Source organism: Tachypleus tridentatus, chromosome 4 (genome assembly GCF_004210375.1).
Source record: "Tachypleus tridentatus isolate NWPU-2018 chromosome 4, ASM421037v1, whole genome shotgun sequence".
Taxonomy (NCBI): domain Eukaryota; kingdom Metazoa; phylum Arthropoda; class Merostomata; order Xiphosura; family Limulidae; genus Tachypleus; species Tachypleus tridentatus.
The window spans coordinates 81,844,530-81,872,419 of NC_134828.1; the positions used below are offsets into that span (position 1 = coordinate 81,844,530).

A 27,890-nucleotide genomic window follows, 5' to 3' on the forward strand; every position below is an offset into this window, starting at 1 on the left:
CCTTGTAAAGCCAAAGACTTGCCACTGTCCCAGCAAGAGACTTTGTATGAATGAACAGTGGAATTTGATCATCACTCTTATAGTTTACACATGGCCCCAAAGTGTGGAGCACGATTTTGTGGCAAAAGAACATTACCTGTGAACTTTTAGATTTACAGATGAAGCAATTCTAACACCTGGCCATAAAGGTGAAAGAAAAGACAGAGAATTTGAATATATAATTTGTAGTGTATCACAGGCACGTAATGATATTTTGTAGTAAATAACCAAATGTGATTTCAGCAATTTTTTTTAACTAATTACAAATACAACAGTGAAAAACAACTTCTGAAAGATATTTTATAACTGTTAAAATTAAGACAAAGATCATACTGTCATTCAAAATGAGCTTGAATAACACGAATTACAATAATTTTAAAGTAGAGAAGATAAAATCTTACCATCATCATGGTTTTCAGGTTGTACATTGTCATGTTCAGATACCTCAGCAGGTTCATCTCTTTCACTTTCCTCGTGATCTGGATCTTCACCCTCAACAGCTTGAAGAACATCCACCTAAAGACATTAGTATTATTATTGTACTATACTCACAATAACTAGCTTCAGAAAAGTTTATGAATATAAACATAAAGAAAAATTAAACAAAAGAAAGAATAGTGTGAAACTTGTGTTAACTTTTGAGAAGTATCAAAGTAGGGAGAATAGAATTTACTGAAACAAAAAAAAAAAAGAAAATAAAATATCAATTAAGTTAAAACATTTTGTTACAAAATCAAAAACTCGGGTACACATGATGCAATACAAAGACCAAGCATAAAAATTGGTCTTACAGCATAAATACTTTTAATTTTTTACCTCATGATCTTCTACCCTATCTCCTGAACTTTCTGCCTGTCCCACAACACCCAAGTTTACTGTCTGGCTGTCACCTGCACCACTAATTTGAGAAACAGCTTCTTGCTGGCTATTACGTGTCAGCATAGGATCAACAGCAAACAGCTCCTCTGAACCCTGTCATATTTAATTTAACAAACGACATCCCGAGTGAAAATATATTCTTCCAAACCAATAAACATACAAATAACCATTGGTTAAACAACAAATAACTCTTCTGAACTATTTTAAAGTATGTTTTACAATCACCATTAAAATTATAGCAAGAAGATTTTCACAATTTCTTCATAGCTTCATGTTACCATTAGATGAACACGTTTCTTTATAACAGTCAAATTATTTTAACTGTCAACATGATAACAGCAGAGTACTTCAGAAGTCAATGTGTTAAATTTTAACCCTCTTGCTACAGCCCCACTGACTAGTTTGTGGTCAGTTGTGTAAAATTCCTTTACAGTTTTCACACTAAAACGTATTATGTTTTGTGTATCTTCACAAAATTTTGAAAATTTTCAGCAATAAAGTCTTTAATAGACAAAAAAATCAGAATTCTCAATGAAGTATTTTCACTAAACTTTTCTCTGTAATAAATAAACGGAGTCACAATTTTGACTCCGAGTATAAAATGATTTTCATGTTGAGATTAAAAATACTTTTCTTTATCTGCAAATGCTGAAATTTTATTGGTATAATCCCTAAAAACCTTTTAACTTAATTTCAGAAAAAGTAATGCTATCTAACATTTTCTCTACCTTAACACTACATCGGGTTAGTCAATTTGACTGACTTATAACCACAATAAAAACATAAGAAATATATCTAAATTACACTTTTTTCCCTTGTAGAAAGATTTCAAATTGTAATATGAAACTACATTTTCTCATCCATAATAGATTTATACTCTTAACATTATGCATCTGTTTCTACTTAAATTTTATTGCCCTTGGAACAGTTTCTAACTAATATTTCTATTATAGGAGTTACAAATCATGTGGTGGACATGTGGCTCATGTTACCCTATTGAATTGTGCATTACACAGACTACCTTACAAGCACACCTTGCAAAAAATGTTTTACAATGCTTTGTCTCAGCAATTAAAATATAATAAGTAATTTATGTTAAATTATGTACTTCTCAGACATGTGCTAAATAAGTAATAAAAAAGGGGATACCTAGAGGATGAATGTCACTGTTTTTGTACTAGGGGAAAAAAATTAGGATTTTGTTTTTAACATTGTCTTATAAAAATAAGAATTTAAATCTTGTATAATACTAAAATTTGTATTATTAGCCATATTTTGATGATAAGTTCATTCATATACTATAATGATCAAGTACTTTAAATCTGATTGTAACTCAGTGAAACCTCATGACACACAAAAAGAGATGTTCGTATCGAAAGTTAGTCAATATGAATATCAGATCAATAATCAATTCTTCTGAAAGTTGCACACAAAACATTACAAACACAAATTACTTTTGCTAATACTCTGAATGAGATCTTTAATTGTAGACAAACTCTCTCACCACAAACTTATGCAAAACAAATTTTGGATATGGTCACTACTAGCAAGCTAAAAACATAAGATATAAAGGTTCTATGATAATACATAGTGTACAGAGAACTGACATTAGAAAACTGTAGCACTTGAACTGCAGTTTATTTAACATACTAATGTAATCATATTCTTTGTTAAAACTAAAAATGTACTTTTATTAATGTTTAAGTATTATTAAAAGCAACATACACAGCTGAAAGTTTAAGTATTTCCCTACAGGAATCCTTTTCAGTGTATGCCACATCTTTTTATGGAGTTCATTCAAAATTTAATTGAACCACTTTATTATCAAAATACATGAATAAACATCACATCAAAACATTTAATAAATGATTTTTTATACAAGTTTTAAGCCTTCATTTTATAATGAAACACTTCAAAAATCCTCCATTTATCCTGGAAGGAGAATTGTGACATTTGCTCTCCAGGTCTCCTCTCTTCTCTAATTTATTTCCCATCCTTCCCAAAAGTAGGAAATGCTATGAAAATTACTAATTACAATATTGGTTTCTCTCAGGCAAAGCATAATTGTTATAACCTTCAATGTTATTTGTTTATGTAGACAAACTAGAAAATCAAACCCCTTTTACCATACCCTGCCACATCCTCTATAACGTTTAGTAACAATAATAATATGGTATTAAACATCTGAGATGTTTAATATTAATATTAGTTATATATTCAATAGAAAGCCATACTTTTACTCTGCCAAATGACATATTAGATTACAATGTTTTCTATAATAAAAATTCACTATTTTATTTCCAGTTGCACATTTATTCCCACAAAAAAACACAGAAAAACTCAAGAAATTTTTAACAGCTCTTATCACATTGTAAGAAAGCCAGAAAAATTATAATAATTACAGGACATTGTTTACATTTCTCCTCTTTATTAGATGCATTATTTAATTACATAAAACATTTAGTGAATCCAGGTAAATCCTATATTTCTTGTTTGTTAAGTACAACCTTTATTATAATTAAAAAAATTAAAATGTAAAAGCTAAAAAAAACATATTAGGTTAGGTACAGTTAGATTATGTAATATAAGCGTAATAAAGGGGAAAACAATTATTCACGAGAAATGCTCATAAGCAGCTCAACCACTATGCAAACAACTTGCATGATGGAATTATTAAAGACAGTTCAATGTCAATAAAACATTAAAATTAGGTATAAATATATGTATATTGTTCAGTTAAGTTTTGGTTTCCTGTGACTATTTTCAGCCATTCTAGAATACAAAGAAAAAGGTAATTTAGATTTATTTCCTTTTTTATTGTGGTTACAAACTCAGTCAAATTGACTGACCCCTTACAGATATATGATAAATATTAAATAATATATAAAGTTAAAATGAAAAAAAACATCTGATAATTAGTTAGAAGATTTTAGAGATTACATAAAAGGAATTTTCAGAAAGAGAAAGTATTTGTAATCCTTACATGAAAATCACTATTTCTAATTGCATGGAGTCTCAGTGTTGACTGCTCCAAATGCAAAGTGTTAGCAAAAATACTTAATTAAAAATTCTGACTTTTTATCTGAAAAACTTTTAATGTTTACTGAAAGTTTGTCATCAAGAACTTCCAGAGTTATATTATACATACCACTATGGTCACATGAGTTTTGTTTATATACAATACAGAAGCCTACTGTAATAGAATTAAATACAAATAGATTCAAACTATAAAACTTCATTGCAATATAAACAAATCAAGATAAAATTTCATTATTTTGATAAAATTATGATGGATCTTCTTTGTAGAACGTGATATATTAATCATCTTACTGATAACTATAATAACCATAAATACCCAATAGAACATTACCTGCACAGCATCAATGCAAGAAGAAACAAGAGAAAATGGGGCTGTGGGTCGAGCGACCCCTAGACGAACTGGAGCAAAAGAGAGTCAGCAGTTTCACAAAGTTCTTCCACAGCTAATGTTATCAGAGCTTGAAAAACACGTCGACATTTGGCTATTGGCTGAGATACTCCAGCAATACTATACAGTAAAACAGACCTAACTGTTCAGTCAAACAACCACTGACCCTCATTAATTTATTATTGCTTTTATAGAAATAACTCACTACTACAAATTTGTTTGTTTTTTTATATTCATACAAACTGAATGAATCATTGCTGCATAATGACAAAACTACCAGTGATTGTATTACTGTCACTTATAATGAACAACATCACACTTTCTAATAAACTAAGAGGTACTAACATGCTCTTTAATTTAAATAACCAAATTATTTTCCTCACAAATACAAAACTTTATTTCAACTGACTGATACAGTATCAAAATAAAACAGTAACAGTTTTTAAACACTAGTTAAAATTATGAATAAGCTGAAAACCCAGCTTTTAAAGATGGTGATCTAATATTAAAAGGAATAAAAAATACAGAAAAAAATATACCTTTTCTTTCGTCCAGTGCATGGGGCCATTTCTACACTTAAAATAACAAAGATTCTTGTCACAGAACGAACAAACCACTGAGCAACTGTTCGTGCTTCGGCTCGTCGACCAGGCACAGATTCATTTTGCATCTCTCGAATCAACGTGGTCAATAATGTGTCCAACATCTTAAAAAGATCAAGTTTGTTGCTTAATATCCTAATTAAAACTCAAATCTGAAAAGCAGCAGTTAGGAATAAGTTCAGATTTTTAAACCTTATGATTTAGATGAGTTTAAAAAAGCAAGGTTAATTTCCTAAATATTTCAGCCAAGGAAAGGAAAATACAGAGCTCACCAGTTAGGCAGAAATGCTAAAGTTAACTTATACTGATCAAAACATTAAAAATATATATATATCTTATTACTTCTATAGTTAATTTGTTTGAAAATGAAAACCACAAGCAACAGTTTTTTTTAGAAACCAGCTTTATACAATTTTAAAACATTAAATTAATTATGATGAAAAATCACAATGTCTATAAACAAGTCTACAAACACCAGAGAAATTGATGAATTGTACAATGAAAGGTCTAGGATAAAGTGTGATTTTATATAAGAATCTGTAATTAAAGGAAAAACATTGGTAATCTTATGCAGAGATAAGAGTATTTAAGATGGTAATTTTGCATACTCCATGGATTTCTTACCTTATTTCAGTAATGATGAAAAAAATCACTAGAATATCATTTTTAATCCTGCCAATATATAATTTACCCACAACGTTACACTTCACACACATGCAACACATGTTCAAATTAATTATTTCCCAATTAATTGGAAGTGTTACCAATAATTTTCTCAACACACGGAATAACTTCTGTTATGAAAACTGGTCTCGTGAACAAGTAACAACATTACACACAATGTGTGTGTAGAGCACCTCCACTACTCTTGAACCATGTATTACATAAACAATCCCTAGCTGGTACATATATATGTGTGGGTCATGCTTTATTCTCATGGTCAATCCTGAATAAGTACACCTTGCTTGACACACAAAGCTGGACTGAATTTTTCCACAAAACATCATCCTTTTCATTAACGACACCACACACAAACACATGTCCATCCTCAGATGTCTTCTATATACAAAACTAATTGCTTCAACTGATATATATCCATATTCTTTACAAAACTACATAAAGTCCAAATCAGCATAACTTATTTCAAACATTTTTCACAGGAACTTTTATCTAACTAAACCATTGGACTCTACAATCCATTGGAGTGTACTAGGTTGTTTCACTATGTCAAGCATGCTAAATGTAGTAACAATATTAGCTTCTTTGTTATGTTTGGAGGCAGGCTAACAGCAGTTGCAAAGGGCATAGAAAATGACCACAGAATGCTCAATAAAAGAAGCATACAAGTTAGCAAATCCATACCAAGTATCTTCTTCTGTTTTAGACTACAATTTAATGTTTCCCTCACCCCATTTCGTAACAACTTTTGGGTGACTTGCTTTCTTTGAAGAGTGCTGGTCACACCCCTTTTGCAAAAAGAATGTCACCTTGGTTTTCTACAGTTAGTTCTTGAAGGAGATACAATGAAGCATTTTCTGTGATGTGGTTGTACTGTGGTGTGAATATTTTCATCATCATTTTGAAATGTGTGATGAGTAATTGCTGTATTACTATTTTGATCATAAGCAAGATATGGATAAAGGACTGACATATTAATCAGTGGATATCATTACCACTAGCTTAGCAAGTAGCCACTGCTTGTGCATATTATAAATTTGCCTCTAGAATGTATAAATGTCATCTCTTTCATGTATGTGTGGCATACACAGAATATATATACATATCTTAAGCAAGAATGACAACATTATTCTTTCTTTTCCGATAAATGGTTTTGCACAGTGAAACAGTCTGATCAGGTATCATTTCCTGGAAAATGACATGTCCAGTTACAAAAGAGAGAGAAATACAATTTCTCATCAAAGAATAACAAATAATGTTGCTCTCTTCACAACAAAACTTCCAAACCCAAAACTGTATATTCTGTTGGATAATCCAGAATAATTTAATGAGGAGAATCTCTCAAATAGATTTGCAGGTATCTTGTATGGATATTTAACAACAACAGAGTTCTTCAGTCATGCCAGCTAATTTATGAATCTATTAAAACCTATTAAATCTGATATACTTGATGCTGTACAAGTATTTTCTAAACATCAATCACAAAACTTCTTTTACAAGTAGTAACTTTTTGTATCCCACTTGGAATAAAATAAGTATGAACTGCTTTCTGTTCATGTGAATTTGTTGCACTTGGCTTCAGCTTGATTGACATTACTTGAGTTTATAATTCAGAGGAACAAGAGGTATAAGGCTTAAGTACGTAACATATTTTACCTCACTGTTGATCATTTATCTGATGTTCAATCTGAAACACTTAGAGGGTTTTCTGGCTTATTCTAAATTGTAATACAAGTGGACCAGGAAAAGATGTGTAACTTGCATCACTTCTATCAGTTTTACTCATCTGGAATGAGAGAATCATCATGTGTACAATGTTCAGAATAGAAGTGCAATTCAATAAATTTGACACAAATGACATACTCTCAGGCAAGAACCTTTCTCTCTCTCTCCATGATGATGAGAAAACCCACTTGTAGAGAAAAATATATGTAAAAACAGCTGGTATGGATTGAGGAAATATTTTATGTAGAGGAGCAAACAACGTTTCAACTTTCTTGAACCTGATGATGACCAAAGAAGGTCAAAATGTTGTTCACTCCTCTACATAAAAAAATTCCTCAACCCATACCAGCCGTTTTTACATATAGACTTTTTCTCTCTCTCTCTCTCTCTCTCTCTCAAGGTATATTCAACCATTATAAAGTCATGTATCAACTATCTTCCTTCAGGACCACACTTCACATGGTATACAACACATACACTCCTTTTGCTTGAGTGAATGAAATCTCACTAATATTAACTCAGTACAAGCAATTTAAAATATAAGCTACTCATTGCACAATATCATTTGTTGCATAACTATTAAAGTATTTGAATTTCATTAAATAATGAAATATACAATAAAGCAATAGTCAAGCTCATTTACCCTAGAACAGTTCTATTACATATGAAAGAACTTCCACACTAAATATTTTTTCTGTTACTTGTTTACAAAATTCACATTTTATACACCCTTGTTTTTCTTCTTTGCATAACATTTTGATATCTCAACATTATTCTTATTACTAGAACCCTCTTGTACCAATCTGCAGGATATGCTAAAAGCTTGGCCTGACAGAAATATGGAACTTCATTTAACGTGTTGTTTTTGGAGTTCCTAAGGGACCAGACTTTGAAATACTATGTTTGTGGAGATTAGCTGTTAGAAAACTTAAACACACAATATTATTTTACAAAGAGAGTTTGCACTCAAATTGATTCCATTCACAATGAAAACTTTAAAGCTAAATGTAGGAGATCTGAAGTAAAAATTATTTCTGACAAAAATCAAAGTATAATAATGTCACATTGTTTAACATTTCACACAAAGATATGTTATTTATTAAACATTACTAATCATAATCTATATTTTAAAACAGGTTCTCACAAAAAGAAAAAATACTGAGTTGTAGTAGTTCCTAAGAAACTTAAATACAGAATACTGTGTAATATCAATGAAGAATAAAATACTGTTTCCTAATGTAACAACTCCATTTTTATTTTCTTGAATACCACAAAAACCAAAAGAAAAACAAAAAAATGTATTGATATCTCAAGCTGTCAGATGTCCTCTGACTTTCAAAATTTTTGTATGATGAATATCCAACAAAATTATAAAAGAAATAAAAAATCAATAAAATAGTTATATTTTAACACTTATTAGACAAGTTACACTTTGTCCAACTGTTTATTTAAAAACAAATAAATTTCATAGGTCTGTACTACAATTTTCAAATAATATGCAAACTCAAAGAGGTATAATGCAGCTATACTTATATTTGTACTTGGGTCCTTTTTATTATGGCTGACATTTTTCTACAATTTTCTAGAATGATCTCTATGAATTTGCATCACTCACGTATTCTAGATATCTCTGTAAGCCTATACAATGTGCATGTGCATTTATATACTATAGAGTATAAATCTGAGCATCACTTGCTTCCAGCAGCAGTCTATGTTCAGTTTTTTCTTCTTAAGAAAGGGCATATCCTTTTTTTGCCATCTTTTTTTCAGAGATCCCTTATTTATGTGTGAAAAAAAACGTGTGATCATACCAAGCCAAAGAAATGTAAATGGCTGACATTAGAACAGAAACTTGAAATCATCAAATGCCATGAAGGAGCTTTGCTTGCCAAACTTGCATGAGTCAAATGAATCATCTATAAAAAATTTTTATAAAAAAATCATTACAAACAGTATTGAATGACTACCCACTCTTCTGCCTCAAAAACAATAGTAGAGAAAAGGACCTCTCTAATGGTGAACATAGAACATCTGCTATGAATATGGATAAAAGATTGCAATCACAAGCAAACTCCATTAGGTCAAATGGAAATTCAAATGAAAGCTATTGGTCTTAAAGAAAGCATAACAGAAGAAAATGATGGAGAACGGACAATTAATGAAACATTTTCAGCAAGCCGTGGTTGGTTCTTTTCTTTTAAAAAACACTCAGGGATTCATAACATCTGCATTGTTGGTAAAAGTTCAAGTGCAAACAAACATGCTGTTGAAAAATATTCTAATGTATTTATAGAAATTATTGAAAAAAGTTAGTAAAAAGATAAAATTTTTAATGCTGATGAAATGGGTTTATTTTGGGAAAAAATGCCTTCTAGAACCTTTCTATTAGAAAATGAAAAGAACTCAGCCAGGTTACAAGGCATCAAAAGATTGTTTGACACTTGTTTGACAAAAATGCATCTGGCAATTTTAAATTAAAACTCATGCTTCTGTGCAAAGAAAACTCTCCCAGTTGTTTGGCAATCAAATAAAAAAGCATGGGCCATAAAAACTTTGTTTGAAGACTGATTAAAAGGTTATTTTTTGTCCTGCAGTTGAATGTTACTGCAAAGAAAACAACTTGGACTTTAAAGCTTTGTTATTATTAGATAATGCACCTGGCCATCCAATGGGGCTTTGTGACTTTAATGAAAATGTCAAAATTAATTTTCTTCCACCCAATAAAACAGCCCTACTGCAACCAATGGATCAAGGTGTCATTGCAACATTTAAAACCTTTTACTTGAGGCAAACTTCTTCTCAGGCAATAAAGGCTACAACTAGAAAAGCTGCACTTTCTTCAACTGAATCCTGGAAAAATTACATCAGAAATGCTGTTGAAAACATCAACGAAGTGTGGCTTGAAGTTTGCAAGAGTAGCATGAGAGTAGTGTGGAAGCATGTTTTGTCTCATTGTACAAGTGTATCCTGCTGCTTTGTGTCTGAAATTACAGATGTTTCCAAAGACATTGTCAAAACTGAACACAACCTTGGATTCGAGTCTTTGGAAGAAGCTAATGTTTTAGAGTGCATTGATGCACATTTTCAAGCTCTCGACAATGATACGCTCCTTAATATAGACCAAGATTTGGCACATGAGAAAGAGAAAGAAAGTCCAGAGTGTAACAAAGGCACTAGTGAATAGTGGAAAAAAGAATTTCCCTTACAGGAACTTGAAAAAATGTTCAGGGCAGTGGAAACTGCTTCAGACTTGATTATGAATCACAATCCAGACATAGAATGCAGCATTAATACCTGACAAGCATCAGAAAATGCCATTCAATATAACCAAAAACTACACAAAGAAAATAAGAAAAAAGAAAATGGTGAAACAGAGATTTTTCTTTAATCAGTAAATTTTTACACTTTTCACTTTTTTCAAAATAAAATTTTATCAATTAATTTCATTTTTATTTTACCTCATAACTATTTGTGTTTATTAATTTTTCTAAGTGATCAGGTTCAATTACTCCTATTATGAAGAAATTCCTTATGATGTATACATATTTTTCCCATTAAAACAATTCCCCATTCAGTGCTGATTCAATCAGCGCAGTAGTTTTTTCCTATGCATTAACCGCACTGTACGAGGTATTCCTGTATCTACAGATTGTGTTTTCCTAAAAAACAAATAAAGCTGAATATAGTTCCACATAACCCTTTCCTAACAAACACAGCTCCAAATTACACTTCCTAACAAACAGCCACAGACAGCTCTAGATTGCACTTTCCTAACATGCAAATAAAGCTATATACAGCTCCACATTGCACTTTCCTAGCAAACAGAGCTAAACATAATTTCAGATTACATTTTTCTAGTAAGAAATCTAGGATAGTTCCAAGTTACACTTCATTCACAAACAAAGTTATATACAGCTTCAGGTTATCCTTTTCTTGCAAACATAACTACACACAGTCATCAGGTTACACTTTCACAATGAGCAGTTACATACAGCTATATATTAAACATTCTTAGCCAGAAAAGAACAAAACACAACTATAGGTTAAGCTTTCCTAACAAACAAGATACATACATCCATGCTACACTTGACCAGCAAGCAGTATGTGAACTTATCCAGAAAAGCTGTTCCATTCTGACTTTTCAGACAGGCTTGTTCTTCATACAACTGTTGACTAGCAGCATTTTCCACTGTTCTCTTCTTATTTTGACTTCCAGACACCATCATGGCTCTCACAGCACTCCAGTCATTTAAAAGTCTTTCCAGAGCTCGACGAGAAAATCGGGGTGGTTCTAGGTCATGGTCAGGCATCTCTGTTTCTAAGAGTTTCATAGAATACCAAAAATGTTATATACATCAACTCACAGATCTTTTAATTTTCAGTATTCATGCAAAAACTGTTAAGTACAAAAATTTACCAATTTTAATATTCAAATGAGCCCTATTCTCTTATATAATCTTTAATAAAATGTCCAGTTTATCACAAAACTTTTGTAATCATTGAAAATATAATATTTATATACAAATATATTATTGTTTTTCTTACAAACATTTAGTAATACATTTATTACCAATATAATTTTTGTTTCCAATCTGTGCTGAAATATCTTAAATTAAACAATAAATTTGTTCACCCTGTTCTGTTGCTGGAGTTTTTCTAGGTGCAGATGGACGAGGACGTGAAGGCCTGTATTGTCGTTGTTCAACAGCTTGTCGTCCCACTGTCTGAACAAGAAACAAAAGGATGCTTTCCCCTCTGGATACAAGTAAAAAAGTATACAACATTTCTAGCATCATATTTATTAATCGCACTTTTAGAAAAACAAATATCTCTGGGAAAAGTGCTTGAGATCTACAAACTTATCACATTACTTTCTCACCTAGAAAACCCTACACAAAAATGTTCTAACATCTTTTATGAAAGTCAATAAAAATCATGATTCCAAGTTTATCTTACGACCAACCACCTGTACATTCAAAAAACTTTATTAATCACATGTAAACAGGGTGATATGCAACTTTTAACAAAACCACATTACTGTTAGTCCCATAGTATGCACTAACACATTACTTCTGACCTTAGTCCTCAAGCCCAAATTATTTCATAAATAGCTTTACAGCTGACAATAAACCACAACATAACTACTGATCTTAATATCTAGGCACAGTAATAAGAAACAAAAACTAACATTCACAATATAGCACACTAATGCTTATGCCATGTCTGACCATGAGTTATCACTTAATGTTTTTAATAAATTGTTACACATACATGAGTCATGTTACTATAAATGAAACTAACCTGAATGATTTCAGTAAATTAAATGCAGGTTATTAATGGACCTATTCTATAATTTAAGCAAACAAAAATCATGACTAATTAAATTACCTGCTGTTGGGATTTGCTACCAAGTCTGTCTCTGATATTAACCGGTTCAAAAGCTGGTAGCGAGCATTCTGATGTCCAGAAATTAATGCTTTACACTTGCACTTTTCCCAGCAATCACAATAAGCTGTTGGAGATGTGCGTTTAAGCTTGCAGTCATGACCTTTATGACACACACGAGCACATTCAGTGCAGCAACAGAGTGACCCAGTCAAGCCACATGTTCGGCATTCAAAAATATCCTAAGTAAAGACAACAAAAATTAAAAAGTTTAATCATCCAAAAAGACTGACAGAAGTATCATTAAAGCTATTAAAGGAACATTATACAGCTACTAGTTCCACATTAACATTTTGTGATAAAAGAGTTATTTATATCCATTTTGCTTTCTTTTATGTACCTAATTTAATTATTGAAACAGCCTTTTCAAGACATTTGTTTCAAATTTCTCTCTCAAGTAACCTTTCACACTTAAACAAACATCCTGTAAGAGAAACTAAATTTATCACTTTATTATATGATTGCATTTCAATACTGTAATCCTTCTCTGGTTTTATAAAAGTAATCACTAATTTAATTTTTAAAATGCATTAAATGAGGTGTTACAAATGAAAACTAATAATAAACTTTACCAAATTATTTACACTTATTAAATAATATTTTTACTGACAGAAACTAGTTCTTCAAACTGTTCCAACCACCCAGGCAATAAACATTTGGTATTTAAATTTGCAACAAATTTGTTATGAAACAAATAACTTCATATTTTCTGCCAACTCTTTTCCATTACATCAGAAGACTAAAACAGCTAAATACTGACTTACAATAATTTTACGTCTGTTGAGTTAAAAACACTGAAAGACTTCATGTTGTAAAGAAAAACAGGTGCATTTATTTAACAGATTTCCTTAAAGAAGTTTCACCTGATTGATGTGCTCAGCCCCAGTCCAAGTAAAACTACAAGTATCATTACAACACAACACATGGAGTGGAGAATCATCTGGATTAGAACCTCTGGGATATATCATACTCATAAGAATCTTTCTCTGAAGCTCCATGTCAGAAGCTGCTTCTTGGGCAATACGCTGAGCAGTGTCTAAAAGGAGGAGTGCAGCTGGGTATGCTCGTCCAGCAATAGCTGACATGAATGGAGTGCACCCTTGACCATCCCTTAAATAAAATAAGAGAAAAGGTCTTTATCACTGAGAAGAAGTTTAAAAAATGCACAAGAACAGTGGCCTCCATGTCTGTACTTATGCTTAAAACAAGTACACAAAAATTTTATCATTACCCAATAACAACCTACCATCTGATGCACATTAAACATGCAGTAAAAAGAGTAACATAGAGACTTGTCTGTTACTGCAAATAGATTGAAAAAAAATTACAAACCATACTAAGTCTTCATATGTATTCAAAGAAAAATAGCAGTAGAAAACATAATATTAAAAGGCATGTTCATAATTATATTTACAATAAATAGTAAAAAGTACAGCTCTGGCCATGTTTCTATTGTAAAAGAAACCTGTCCACATATACTCATACAAAAACAATAACACACAGCCTTATCTGCATTTACAAGACTTTTCAAAATTACAACATTAGCACTGTTGATGTTTTAATATGTAGTAAAGAATAAACATTTTTCCCTATTTCATCTATGCGCATGCACAAACATTGCAAAAAATAATACAGCTCTTTCCATGTCTGTGTATATCACATGACAAAAATATCGTCTTTAATTTCTTCACATCTTTATACTTATGAATAATAACAAAAAGATCTAATGTTATACGTACAGATGGTAAGAAGTAATAATACAATGTTCTTTCCTTGTCACTGACATGAGGTATAAAAACAAATATCTTCATATAAATATATAACAGCATGTATAAAAGTTCATGTCATGTTGTAAAAATGAAGCATTTTCATCATTCCTACATAACAGCACAAACAAGAATAAACATAATCACAACCAAGTTTAATTAATCTTATTCTTGTCTGTTAGTACTATACTAAACTGTGTACCTGTAATATTATGCAAGAATTATCCAAATTACTTTACTATCTTGTTTGCATTACTTTTCAAGGACTAAAATTAGCAATTCCTAGGTTTAATTCCTTTTCTGAAAAGTTTTTTCCTTATTTGTTTGCTTATTGTTGTTTTTTAGTGCGGTGTTTCAACAGACAGTGGAATGTTGTATTTATAATGAAATTCTAAATACAATAAGGTTCCAACTGTAATATTTATTATCTATTTGCCAGTAATTCCTGTATCACCATGTCTTCTGTTTTTAAAGGAACAACAAAGCTCAGTAAGAATGCTATCTTCAGGGGTAATGATAGCATTGTTTACATTTTATTATAATAATGATTTTTTAAAATTACTACAAGTTATTAATAATACTTATATTAGTGGATCCTTCTTTTGAAACTGTTACCTCACAGAAATTTTTTGACACAACTGTTTTGGCTTTTGAGTTATCAGGTAATACCAAATAAACAGAAGAAAGAACATGAAATTCATCATTTTGTTATAACATTTACAAACATACCCAGAACTTGGCTCAGTCATTACAAAGATATTGTTATAAAAAGAAACATTTTAAAGTTAAGTTCCAGTGATCTAGCTAAATTATTCAAAATCCCATTTTGATGAACAATTTGAGTGAGCCCTGCACAAGTAGTGCTACCACTTGCCTGATAAAAAAAAAAAAGGTAAAAGAATATAGCTCTGCAAATCTCTATTGACATGTTTAAAATTAACAACACTAGATTTCTATCCATGCTTGTATGTGGGTAAAGAAAATGCAGCTCCGACATATATTCGAGATAAAATGTTTAAAAAAAAAAACTGGGTAACAAATAAATTTATATATGAGGTTCTCAGTATTCACACTTTTGGAGAAGAGTGCATTCACATAATGCAAAAAATTAATACAGCCTTCCCAGTCAGATTTATAAGCACAAGTTTATGTAAATGAATTACGTTTGGAAGTTGTCTTTAATAACTGGAGTGTTGTAGCTTTAACATGCTACACAATTAAAGACAAACCTGGCAGAAAGAAGATCTTTCAAGTAGGGTCTCAATACTTGTGATTCACACAGTAACCACAACACAGTCAAGCCAGTTCCACGACGCTCTCCAACATCAACACCTGGAGCTTGATTTGCTAATGATGACACAGGACCTACATGCAATAAAAGTCAAGATGCATGAATCAAGACACAGTTGAACCTCAGTCTAATAACAAAACAGTAATTTTTGTAGAATATTAGAGTAAAAATGCCTTAGCAGACACTTTTGTTAGGTATATGAAGTCAAATAACAGCTACTGACAAAAAAAAACATGTAAAAAACTTGGATATGGTTGTTAAAAATATCCTTAATTCATGAACTCAAATTGTAAATCAGATAACAAATGCTGAAGCAACATATACATTACTTCATTACTAGTGACATTCAAAATACAATGTTGAGGCAAAGAGTAATATTTTTCAAATAGTAAATATATTAGCTTGCAACACAAAATAAAGTGTATACTATTACAAGTTTAAAGCTTAGTATTAAGCAAGACCATCCACTGGAGCTTCTATCCTTCTCAGTTTAGAATATATTATTAAGCTTAGTGCATATTTTTATACACATGAAAATAATTTTTTAAAAATTACGATTTTATAAAGTAGTAATCAATATACACATAACATAGTTAGCTATGGTATTAGAGAAAGTTATGTTACAAAAATATTTAAACAAGAAAGCCAAAACTACAAGAACTAAGTTAATTTAAAATTAAAAAAAACTATCCCTGCTATGGCAAATCACTGTCATTATGTTAGGTCTGTGAGAACAACTGATTAGTTTTAACATAATCAGAGAGTCTGATAATTGATCTAGTAACAAATTCCATTAATCAACAAGCTCTACTGGCAGTAGCACACTATGGTAGAAAACGATTCCTGAGACTGTATATGCAAAAGTCTGAACTGGTACACACAGGCTTATCTGTACTATTTTGCTACATATGTATCAATCATCACAAAAACAGAAGATGTGTCCCCTTTTCCAGAACCTCACCAAAATTTCACTCTAATTTTACTTCTATGTAACTCAAAAATCTTTTTGTCTGCTATTGCCAACAAAGTGAATTTTTAAAAAATCTATCCAATACTTTTATTTCCAAAGCAAATACTCATTTTTATTCACATAGTGTGTTATGTTAAGCCACAAAGCTGGAATATAAAATTACTTAGTTCAATAACAGAGGCCATTAGATAACTCTTATCAACATAAATTTATAAAAATGAAGATGTACATTAATCAAACTATCATTTTTAGGCATTGTATGTTATAGATAATACAGAGCATTAACAATTACACAATACATCAATTCAGTTGAAGAAAGACAGAGGTTTCTATTAGTGTATACCATAATTTTCTAACTCACCTGATGTATTATATGAAGGATCAGGTGGCCAAATCAAAGTAGGAATAGGAACATCTGCATCTCGATCTGTTTCTCTTGTTTCCAAACCTGGTAAGTTACGTGTTGATGAACTGGCTTTTCTCATCATTTCTCGCAAACAGATACTGGTTAAACAGTCCATTCAGTAAGAAACATATTTCCGTAGTTTCATTAATACTAAAGCAACATCAAAATGCCATACACTGCTTTTTACTGAAAACGTTTTTCAGCAGAGGAACAAAAAATATTTTTCTAATGCTTTTTCTTTGTTATAAATTAATCTAGACTGGATACCTAACAAAAGCACCTTCAGCTCTTTACCTTTCAATATATATACATACATATATCACAGCATTACTAGGTATCAAAATTTAAAAGGAAAAACTACACCTCTTAACTCTCTCAATGTGAGCTTTGTCAATTTGACCAACCACATGACCTCTTTGCACATGTTGAGTCTTTATAGATTTAATACTTTTAACTTTCAATACAGTGTGTGCATCTTTACAAATTTTGGCAGTTATTTCAGTTACCACTGTTGGTCTTTCATGTACAAAAATTGGTTAGTTCAAAGTATATATACACCTCTGTTTATGGAAAAAAGTATATTTTAATATCATCATCTTTATATTCACAAAACTCTGGATGAGCTAAACATATGCTGAAAAGAACTACAGGATCAACCCTCTCAACCTGGGTATCCTTTAATATGCATAACAAAGTTTAAGTGTCTTCCAAAATTTTATTAAACTACTTCCTGTTTATGTTATACCAATTAGTATAATTAATACATTTAATTGTGTATTACCTATAACAAGTAGAAAAACAAAGTTCTAGCTTTTCATGTATCAAATGATGTACTCTATAACTCTGCATTCTGAACAAGTAAGCCTCAATTTCACTCAGAATACAAACAATGTTCCTAGAAGAAACTTAACTAGCTTGGATGAATTTGTAATGGCTCTTATCACACAGTTAGAAGACCAGTAAAATGTTAAGAGTTAGGGAAAATTGTCTACTCTTGCAAGTTATTGGTATATATTATTTGGTGCATTATTAATTAAATAAAAGTTAATTAGCTCATTACTATTATTACTATTAAAGATATGCTTAAGTTTCATTAACAACTTTCGTTAAGTACTTTATATTTTGTTTTTTATGTTTATTCATTATTATTCTAAAAGTAACTACAATGTAAAAATGGGAATCTTTTTAGGCTAGTTAAGATTAGATTAAGTAAAATTAATAATATAATAAAATTACAATATTAATTCATTCTAGAAAGAAAAAAGTAACTTAGATTTTTTTTTGGTGGTTACGAGATCAGTCAAATTGACAGATCTCATTTTCAAATATGCAGAGAATAGATAAAACCAAGTTTTATTAAAAAAAAACTATTTAAACTGTATTCAGGAAGTTTTAAGAATTACACAAAAGTAATTTGAGATTTTTGAAATGAGGAAAAATATTTTTCATCTTAACATGAAAATTACTTTTCACACTAACTATCAAAACAAATATTCAATATATTCATGGAAAAATCTTTAATTCATTAAAAATAATTATAATTGAAAAATTGCTAAATTTTGTGAAGATACACACACTGTATTGAAAGTTAGGAGTTCTAAACCTATAATGATTTTAAATGAGTACAAAGAGGTCACATATTGAGAGAGCTAAATAGTAAACGTTAGCCAAGTTGTTGGTAAGGTATTCTGTATCATGTTGTTTTTGCTTTCTACAGTGATTATCATTTTCTTCTAATCTACATTTTAAGTGTTACAGTAGCTGGACTCGAGGCCCATGAAGTAGGCTCTCAAATATTTCTGAGACCAAGTCAAAACTGACATCAGTGACAGGTGTTTTGAACTTATAACTTTTGTCCTTAACAGAAATGTTTCTTAAACTTTTTTCCAGTAAAAAATAATAAATAATTCTTAAATATTCAGTGGATGATGAAATATACACAACACATACAACAATCACTAGTTGAATCTAAATTAGGAAATACTGTTGAATTCAAGTGATTTATTGAACTGGTGTGTTTGCATAAATACCCCACTTCCTGCAATTCAACTTTACACTGTCTTACATTCCTAGTCATGATCTAGCAACAACATATTTCGTGTTTTAAGTTTTAATAAATAATTTTATAAGTTTTCATGAAAGAATGTTTAAAACATGTTTGTGACTTATTCTATCAATTTTGTGCTTAATTGAAAATGTCACTTTAGTAATCCCATATTTATTGATATCCTTTGAACAATTTTCTTTTTGATATCATACTGTAGTCATATTAACATATTCCTGAAACTACAGAAAACTGACAAAACTGAGATTTTGTATAACTCAATATTAGAACATCTGTTAACTTGGTATCAGCAATCAGATGTCACAAAAATTGAAAGTTTAACTTGTATTACTGTACTTAAAATTAGCTAAACTCAGGGAACTATAACATTATGACCATTTGAAATATGTTAACTTTAATGCTATTATAAATTTTGTTAGTAAAACAATCTGGAACATTAGTTTTGTTTTACATAAGCAAAAATAAGCATTTTTTATTACAAACTCCAATGTCAAAACAATAAAATCAGAATTTTAACTTATAAATTCCAGAAAACATTTGGTGAAAATTTCAGTTAAGAAAAAACAAATTACTTACTTTCGTGATGACAAACTGCCAGCAGATAAGAAGTCAAAAGAATCAAGTCCACTACTGTTGCCATCTAAAACAAATACATTCAAGAAGGTTGTCAAGAAACAAATATACAAAAGAAAAACATATTTTAAATGAACTGAGTTGGACCTTTTATGTCTTGTTTGGATGTCCATAGTGTTTCTTGGAAAAATTCAGAAAAAAATATTCTCTTCCAAGATTTTTATGCTGTATTTTACTATATGTTCATGACTAATAAACACATATACACTGAAATATATTCAGTAAAATAAATATAAAAAATATATTATTCTAATGATTTTCAAACTTTACAATCATAATTTGTGAAAACCAAACTTCATTGTTAATTAAAACTAACAAGTATAAATTTACTTTAGGAAATTGCTGAAAATGAAGAAATGATCTAAATCATCAGATTATCAAATAATGCTTCTAATTTATAAATTTACTAATCAAGTTATACACATTTGATAAAATATAATGTAATTTGATACATAAAAACTTTTGAATTTTTTAGATTTGTTATGTGTTTTAGCACTTTCTATATGAGGTCAGCAAATTACATCAAACTTGTAGCCCTGCAGTAACCATCAGGTTCCATACAACTTTTACTATAGTAATTGTATTTCCATGAAAGTGATTAACTATTTTTACTAAACATTTGTTCATGAATATATGGACTCAAAGTGTTTACGGTTTCTAGTGTAAAATAATTTTAAAACAAAGATTAAAAATACTTTTTATCCATCAGAAAACTTTACAATTTCATTTGTAAAAATTCTAAATCCTCCTAAATAAATATCAAATGGTCCAGGTTTTTTTCCAGATAAACTTAATAGTTTGTTATTTTCTCTAACCTAACATTGTCTGCACTCAGTAAATCTTGTTGACCTTGCAACCAAAAACTGTAAATTACCTTTTTTCTTTTCAGAATGACTGTAAAATGTGACAGAACAGTTTGTCCTAAATAGCTTAAGGCTCATAACAGCTTACATCTGTTTCTACTTAGACACAGTTCAAAGGGGAATAAAGCAATAAAACTAACTAATAACCCTACAATATAAGTTGTAAATCCATAATGTAACTAATTTCCTTACAATGACATAAGAATATTTTAATTCCATAATCTCCTTGAACTAAATGCTACACGAGAAACATTCAAACTGAAAAAAACAGCAAAATTCTGTGTTGCAAACAATGTAATATAATGCATCATCTCATTGAATAAAACTTAACCTTTCTATTGGTAATAAATGATATAGTATTAAATATCAATGAAAGCTAATGGCAATATGTGAAAGAGGAAATGACTAGTGTACGTGACAAATGAGTCTGGTTTTCTAATTTATGGCTCTGTAAACAAATATCATCAGACCTTGGTAATACCAGTATTTTATTGAGTAAATTACAGCAAAGTCCCTACTTCAAAAAGTGGTTCTAAAATATGTCAAAGACAAAAAATAACTGTCACAACTGTAATGAGAAATTGAAGATTTTTTTAAAATACTTCATTATAAAATTAAAACTTGTATAATTTGGAAATTTGATTTGTATCATAAAATGGCTGGTATGAGTATTAACACTTTTACTGATAAGCAGAGAATAACCTTTTAACCTTCCAAGATCATTTTTAGATTAACAAAGGGAGTGTTTACAGTTAACCATTGCTGGGCATGTCTGGACGAGAGTACAAACAGATACGAGACTGTAGGGAGAAGTGCAGTTGGATGTTACATTATTAATTGGTATAGGTATAAAAGTATTCCTCTATATTGGTTTAATTTTGGTTTTAGTTGTTGTACAAGTTGGGCTTCTTTGATTTTGCATTTGTTTATATTTGTTTCCCTACTTAGAAATTTAATTTATTAATTAAGTTTTGATGTCAAGTTAATTCATATATTAACATAGTAGCTTACATAAATTTTGAATATAACTTCATAAAAGGTCATGATAGATGCACTTTAACCTACCCACAATGAGAGGATTAAATTCTACACTTGCAGCCATGTATTTTTTTAACTGTAACATGTAATATATTAATGATATCTACATCTACTAAAATTGCTGTTTGTAGTAATAACATTTTTTATATCAAATCATATTTTCACACAACAAAAGATATGTGACACTTGCTACTTCAAAATGCAGATATAGTTAATTTTGAAATAGTTTCCATGCATTGCTTTTTAACAAAAACTTCACCTGTATTTAATCTAGTGCACTTGGTAGTATCAATATCTGTACATAAAGAAATACACCTTTAATAATTACAAAAAGAGTTGGAATAACACAGTAAAAAATGTTCATTATTCAATCATCATCAAAATATTCACTGTTTTGTTGAACTGTTAGGTTTAAATTGTTTGGCAAATATTATATTTGATTGCCAATAATTGTTTCAACATTAGAAAAGTGAAAGTTATACTTGAATGTATTTGTTCAACACAAGAAACATTGATTTTTCTTCTCAAAATTGTATCAAAATAAATGTTTTACAAGCATGTTTCCTAAAATTTATAATCAAGCAATAATATATGTACGAAGAATGACGATCCTATTTACAAGATTTCACAGGGTTTAGTCATCATCGTTAATTATTGCTTGATTAGCATTTTGACTTCTGAATATATTTTATGTTCAGAGTTTCAACTTGATAAATCTTTATAGATTAAAACGTGAAAAAACTGATACACACAGACACATACCTACTTTGTGAACTGTATGTTCTGACAAATTATTAACTGTGATAGTAAAGGTAGTGTGCATTATAAAATTAAGGGTCCTTTATTTGAACTGCTTTTCTGATTTTCACTTTATTAACCCTGCTGAGCTGAAACAAGTGTCCTTTAATTTGGGCTTCTTCAAAGTTGAAATTAAGAAACAGGCTATTACACAGCAGTAACCAAGGGTTCTGAATGTACAAAGTTTGATGATGATGCTTCGATTTCTCCTTGACATTCAAGCAAATGTAATGGGTAATTTCACCCAATAATTATGAATTTCGTTTGCCAGTAATACCAAGTTTGGGGAACATGTATCTGCAATTTGATTTTATTTCTTAACATGTCTTTATCAACTTACCCTCAAATCTAATTATACGTCTAATATAGCACATTGCCCATTTTATATATGCATATTGCTGTAAAGATTTTAAAACGACTAACTTGTAGAAAGAATCATTATTTCATGCAAGTTGCATGTTAATCAATACTATAATGCTCGAGACGTTGGATGTCTTTTCATCTTTACATAGTAGATTTGGTAAAATCATACATGTTTCATATCACAGAAATATGCTATACATGTACATGCATGTAAGTATACAAAAACTATCATTAACTACATTTTCCATGCAAAATATCCTCTTAATTTTGCATACCTTAATAACTATATCACAAGTGTGTACATAAAACAATAAAAACCCTGCAATATGAGCATTTTTGAAAGGTCAATCTTTCTTCTTCAGTTTGCCCTTAAAGAAGAAGGGCCCACTCTTGAAAAAAACTTGGGTTAACATAATTTTTTATGCTTTATATTAAGAATTCTTGAGCTTACCTGTTTATCTGACATCACAGTCTGTATTTCACAAAGTACTGACTCTGTATTAATACTAACTACAACAAATATTACAAAGAATATTTAAGCATAATAATGACTTCTGCATTGCTTCCTTCACCCACCTGATGCTTCTGGTTCTCTGTTTGATGTTGGGAAGCAAGTAGCTACAGCTGCATGAAGTATATTTCGATTTCCATCACATCTTTCTTCCAACAGATTTTGGATACTCAAATGACTATATGATGAGGAACCTTCAGAGATACACAAGAAATCAAAAGTATTCTCTACTTCACAATGAATGAAAAACTACTCGAGGTCTATATAGAATAATAATATATACACTATTTCAGAAAAAAGCATTAAACATTTCACTGAACAGTCTACAAATAAATAAACATTCATTCTAATCTTCATAAAAAAAAAATCTCACAGTGATATTCAAACCTAAGTAAAAATATTTGGTGGATACACCCAGCATTGCAGCATACTAGTATTATCTATGATTCAACAAGAGTTTGTCAGGTTAATTAGATTTCTAATTATACTTAAAACTGTACAAGTCAATCCTAACTTTTACAACAGACTATTATAAATCATTAATCCTACCTATCCTTTATATTGCAATGTAGATCATAAAAAAAAAATTACTGGTTCACTTACCAGCATTTCGATCACCTTCAAAAGAAACAAGAGTTTGTCTGACACCCTCAGGGTCACATTTTAGGATAGATGGTAGCAAGGTCTGATTCTTAAAAAACGAAAAAACAAAATTGGTTTTAAACTTCCTTCTGCTGGAAAGTTTACTAATTTAACAGCAAAACAAATGATATCTGATAATATTATATGCATATTGAAGTGGCAGTTCAATTGGCAAATTCTTATGTACTTCATTTACACATTGATTCCTTTGGATCAAGTACATTAAAATAAATGACAACATTCAACTAAGCTGTTTACTGTGTGTAACAGAATCTACAATGGAGTAGATTAAGAAGGATAAACAACAGTAACAGAATTATGAAAACAATGTAAAAATAATATTTAGAACTTCATTCATCATTATAGGTAATACAATTGCTAATGGAACATAGTATGGAAAAGAATATGTTACCTACACAATGATGTCAAATATGATATATTTGTTTGCGTTCAATAAAGAAGCTGATAATTTGGAGGCAATATAAGCTTTGTTACCTATAGATTAAAGCTTATGCAGCAATACATACAGTACTAAGTTTTAAATATCTATTCTACATAACAGGCAATGCTCCCTACATGCAAGACAAACATTATGGATAATCAGCTTCTATTAGAATGACAAAATGCTACCGAATGCCTACCTCTAATACCAAAACAATAACAGACACTTGATTCTTCTGATTGTTTGTTACGTCTTTCAAAGGATGAACTCCAAGACCAATAACTCTTGCTGGAGGCATGTCCAACCAGACAGGGTCTTTAATATTCTCAGTGCAATCTTTACCCAGTGGGTAAATGGCACAGTTGCCATCACGCAATAATGTCACCATTTCATTCTGTAATCAAAATAGTACTTAAAGTCAGCCTAAGTATCAACATTTACCGAGAATGTATCCATTTTACTTTCCAAATTAAATCATTACTTTTTACACAGTGGACAGAAAAAAATATTACTATTCAGCAGTAATGTCCTCATTCCATTTTTTAAAAAATTGCAATATCTACAAACTGAAAAACCATTAGTAAGTATTCCATTCCATTTGATAAAAGAAACATCGAGCAGCTGCATAGTAATTATTTCAAAATTCTCCAGCATCTATACACACAAAATTGTTTCCCTGGTCCACAGATACTGCCAAAATGACTTATAGGACAATATTCATTCTATAAACTTTATTTGTAACTGTCATTTTCGTTTACACTATTAAAGCAAAACATCTTTAATTTCAAAAAAGGAAAAATTTCTGAATTTCATCTTGAAAACTACAATGATGAAAAAGCATTGCTAGATGCTTAAAAAATTTGGAGCTTTGGCCCAAAGATGCAGGAATTTTGGCATTTTAATATGATACCAATCACAATTCTTTTATTCTGATTTTTCAAGATACCAACTGGTGATTCAGGCCACTGTCAAACAGAATCGGGGCACAGACCCTGTGTGCCATTGCCTCTGATAATAAAAAATGTTTAAATGTTAATATAAATGTTTTAACTTTAATCAATACTAGTATGGGAAATACAAGAAGTCTGAGGAACAACATACTACACAGATATAAAACTACCACAAAGAATGTTTGTGCATCAGTTAATACAATTGTTTGTATATTTGTGCTTGTTGAAATAACTTTGTATAGCAATTAAAAATGAAACAAACATACAAACAAAATGTGTAATTACAATTTTCCTTAGTTACCCAACAAAATTAAAAAGAACTATTTTCCTTCTAACAAGCTTTAAAAGATTTATCACCTCTCCACAACAAAATAAAGAAATAAGTCGAGAGTCTTTTCCAAGGAAAGACTGAGTATCTGTAGGAAAAGGACTGTCTTGTTCAGGTTTTCCAGATCCCAGGCTATACAACACATAGCTAAGCTTATTACTGTTTTTCACAACAGCATGGATTCCTGGAAAAGAAATACAGAATATACAATCACTGTGGATAACAAAAACCAAAGATCTTAGGTTACATACAAATAATTAATCACAGGAAACAGCCACTTTCAATTTCTTATAAAATGCTTTTATGTTTATATCCTCAAGGCAAGCTTTCTTTATAATTGTTAATGGTTCATATTGAAATGCATGTTGTAAAAACACAGAGGTTGCACATTAAATGAAAATATTCTAATTTTTTATAATTTTATATCCTTTTGTAGACTAACAAAACTACAAATTAAAAAAACTACATATAAACCATAAAAGTTCATAACAATGACCTTTACTAGAACTACTACTTAATATTCTAATTATTTTTTTAAATTAAAATGTATCTCAAAAACATATATTGTCTATCCTTAGAATCCACTCAATTACCAAGTAAGATGAGGTTATTAGACTGCCATAATATTTCAATTTGAATCTAGTCCAAATCTCCACCACTCATATAGGTACAAATTTATATTGTAAGGAAAATACTCTTTACATGTTTGCTTTTATGTAAATAAATGCAGAATATTATTTAAATATACTTTCAATCATTACAGCTCATCACAAAACATGCTCCTATGGCATGTAGCAATACTTCAAATATAGTTCATATATAGTTTTACCTCATGGGCTTCTATAGTATTATATATAAATTTGGTAACTGAAAAAAGAAACATGTTCTTGTCTACCTGCTCCTGATTTCAATGACAGCACTTTATAAAGGTATACAAATGTTTAATGGACCCTGGAGACATCACATCATTCATATATATAGTTTTTAACCATATTTTACTTTTGCACCTAATAACAAAATTTTAATCACATTAAAAAGGCACGAACTATACTCTACAGGTGAAAAAAAAATATGAATTTTTGTTTCTCAATGTTTCTAAGGGGAGGGGCCACCAAAATGTTGAAGAAAAAAATAATACATATCATAATATATAATAGAGCAAAGTCAAGTCATCCATAGAAACAGCTAACAGTCACAAAAAGGTAAAACAGCTGAACTCTCTGAAACTGAATCAGATCAGTTTTGTGCTAAAGAATGAAAAGCTGGACTAACAGCCTGATACAGAAGGGTTATCTACACCAATGACAAGAAGTTTTAAATTGATCATTGTAAATATAGTTCAAGGTCTGTAACAACGACTGCTATGTTATAAGGATAAACACAGGAAGTATGCATTTAGGATTACTTGCCAGCTGCACAAACAGGAACATCTTTAAGCTAAAGAAGTGTAGGAAAAAATTAAAATTGAAAATAAGTCAGGAAGTGAGCCACAAGAAACAAACAGCATTCAACTAAAGTATACCATGAGCATCTACGCTGAAAGCAAGGATCTGGCCAGAATCAGGAATGTTAACTTTCCTAGGAGTTCGCTGGAAACAGTCTGGAACTCGTGGTGTAGTTCCACCTTTCACTACTTGGAGTTCATCTTTCCGAAGAAGCCGACAATCTTGAAGAACAGTTTGAATGTCCTCACCATTTCCTGAATTTGATGCACTTAATGGTACCCCTGATCTGTCAGTTGATACTGGGGTGTCTTTAACAGACATTGAAAATCGAACAGCAGCATAAGCTCCATCTACCTAAAAGTTTAAAAATCTGATCAAACTAAGTAATTAAATATGACTGCTGGGAATGTTTTAAAAATGTGAAATTGGTCTTTCTATAGTATCAGTACGAAGTAAATTAGCTAGCTCTTCTTACAAAGAGAATTGCTATAAATTGTCTGATTATACCTTTTGATAATATAAACACATTCATATTTGTTCAATCTCATTAGTTATTGTTATAAAGATATAAACATGTTTACCAC

At 30.3% G+C, this 27,890-nt stretch overlaps 1 protein-coding gene across 1 annotated transcript in view; it reads right to left on the reverse strand.

The window, feature by feature from the left end:
* hyd (E3 ubiquitin-protein ligase hyd) overlaps positions 1-27,890 on the reverse strand; it is a 112,753-nt gene that overhangs the window by 26,641 nt on the left and 58,222 nt on the right. Inside the window, 17 exon segments of the mRNA XM_076499590.1 lie at positions 441-555; positions 856-1,011; positions 4,289-4,365; positions 4,368-4,465; positions 4,885-5,051; positions 11,424-11,668; positions 11,984-12,105; positions 12,739-12,977; positions 13,659-13,905; positions 15,791-15,926; positions 17,184-17,326; positions 19,870-19,933; positions 23,565-23,693; positions 24,103-24,190; positions 24,783-24,977; positions 25,891-26,045; positions 27,384-27,660. Coding sequence (XP_076355705.1) covers positions 441-555; positions 856-1,011; positions 4,289-4,365; positions 4,368-4,465; positions 4,885-5,051; positions 11,424-11,668; positions 11,984-12,105; positions 12,739-12,977; positions 13,659-13,905; positions 15,791-15,926; positions 17,184-17,326; positions 19,870-19,933; positions 23,565-23,693; positions 24,103-24,190; positions 24,783-24,977; positions 25,891-26,045; positions 27,384-27,660 — 2,653 coding nt within the window.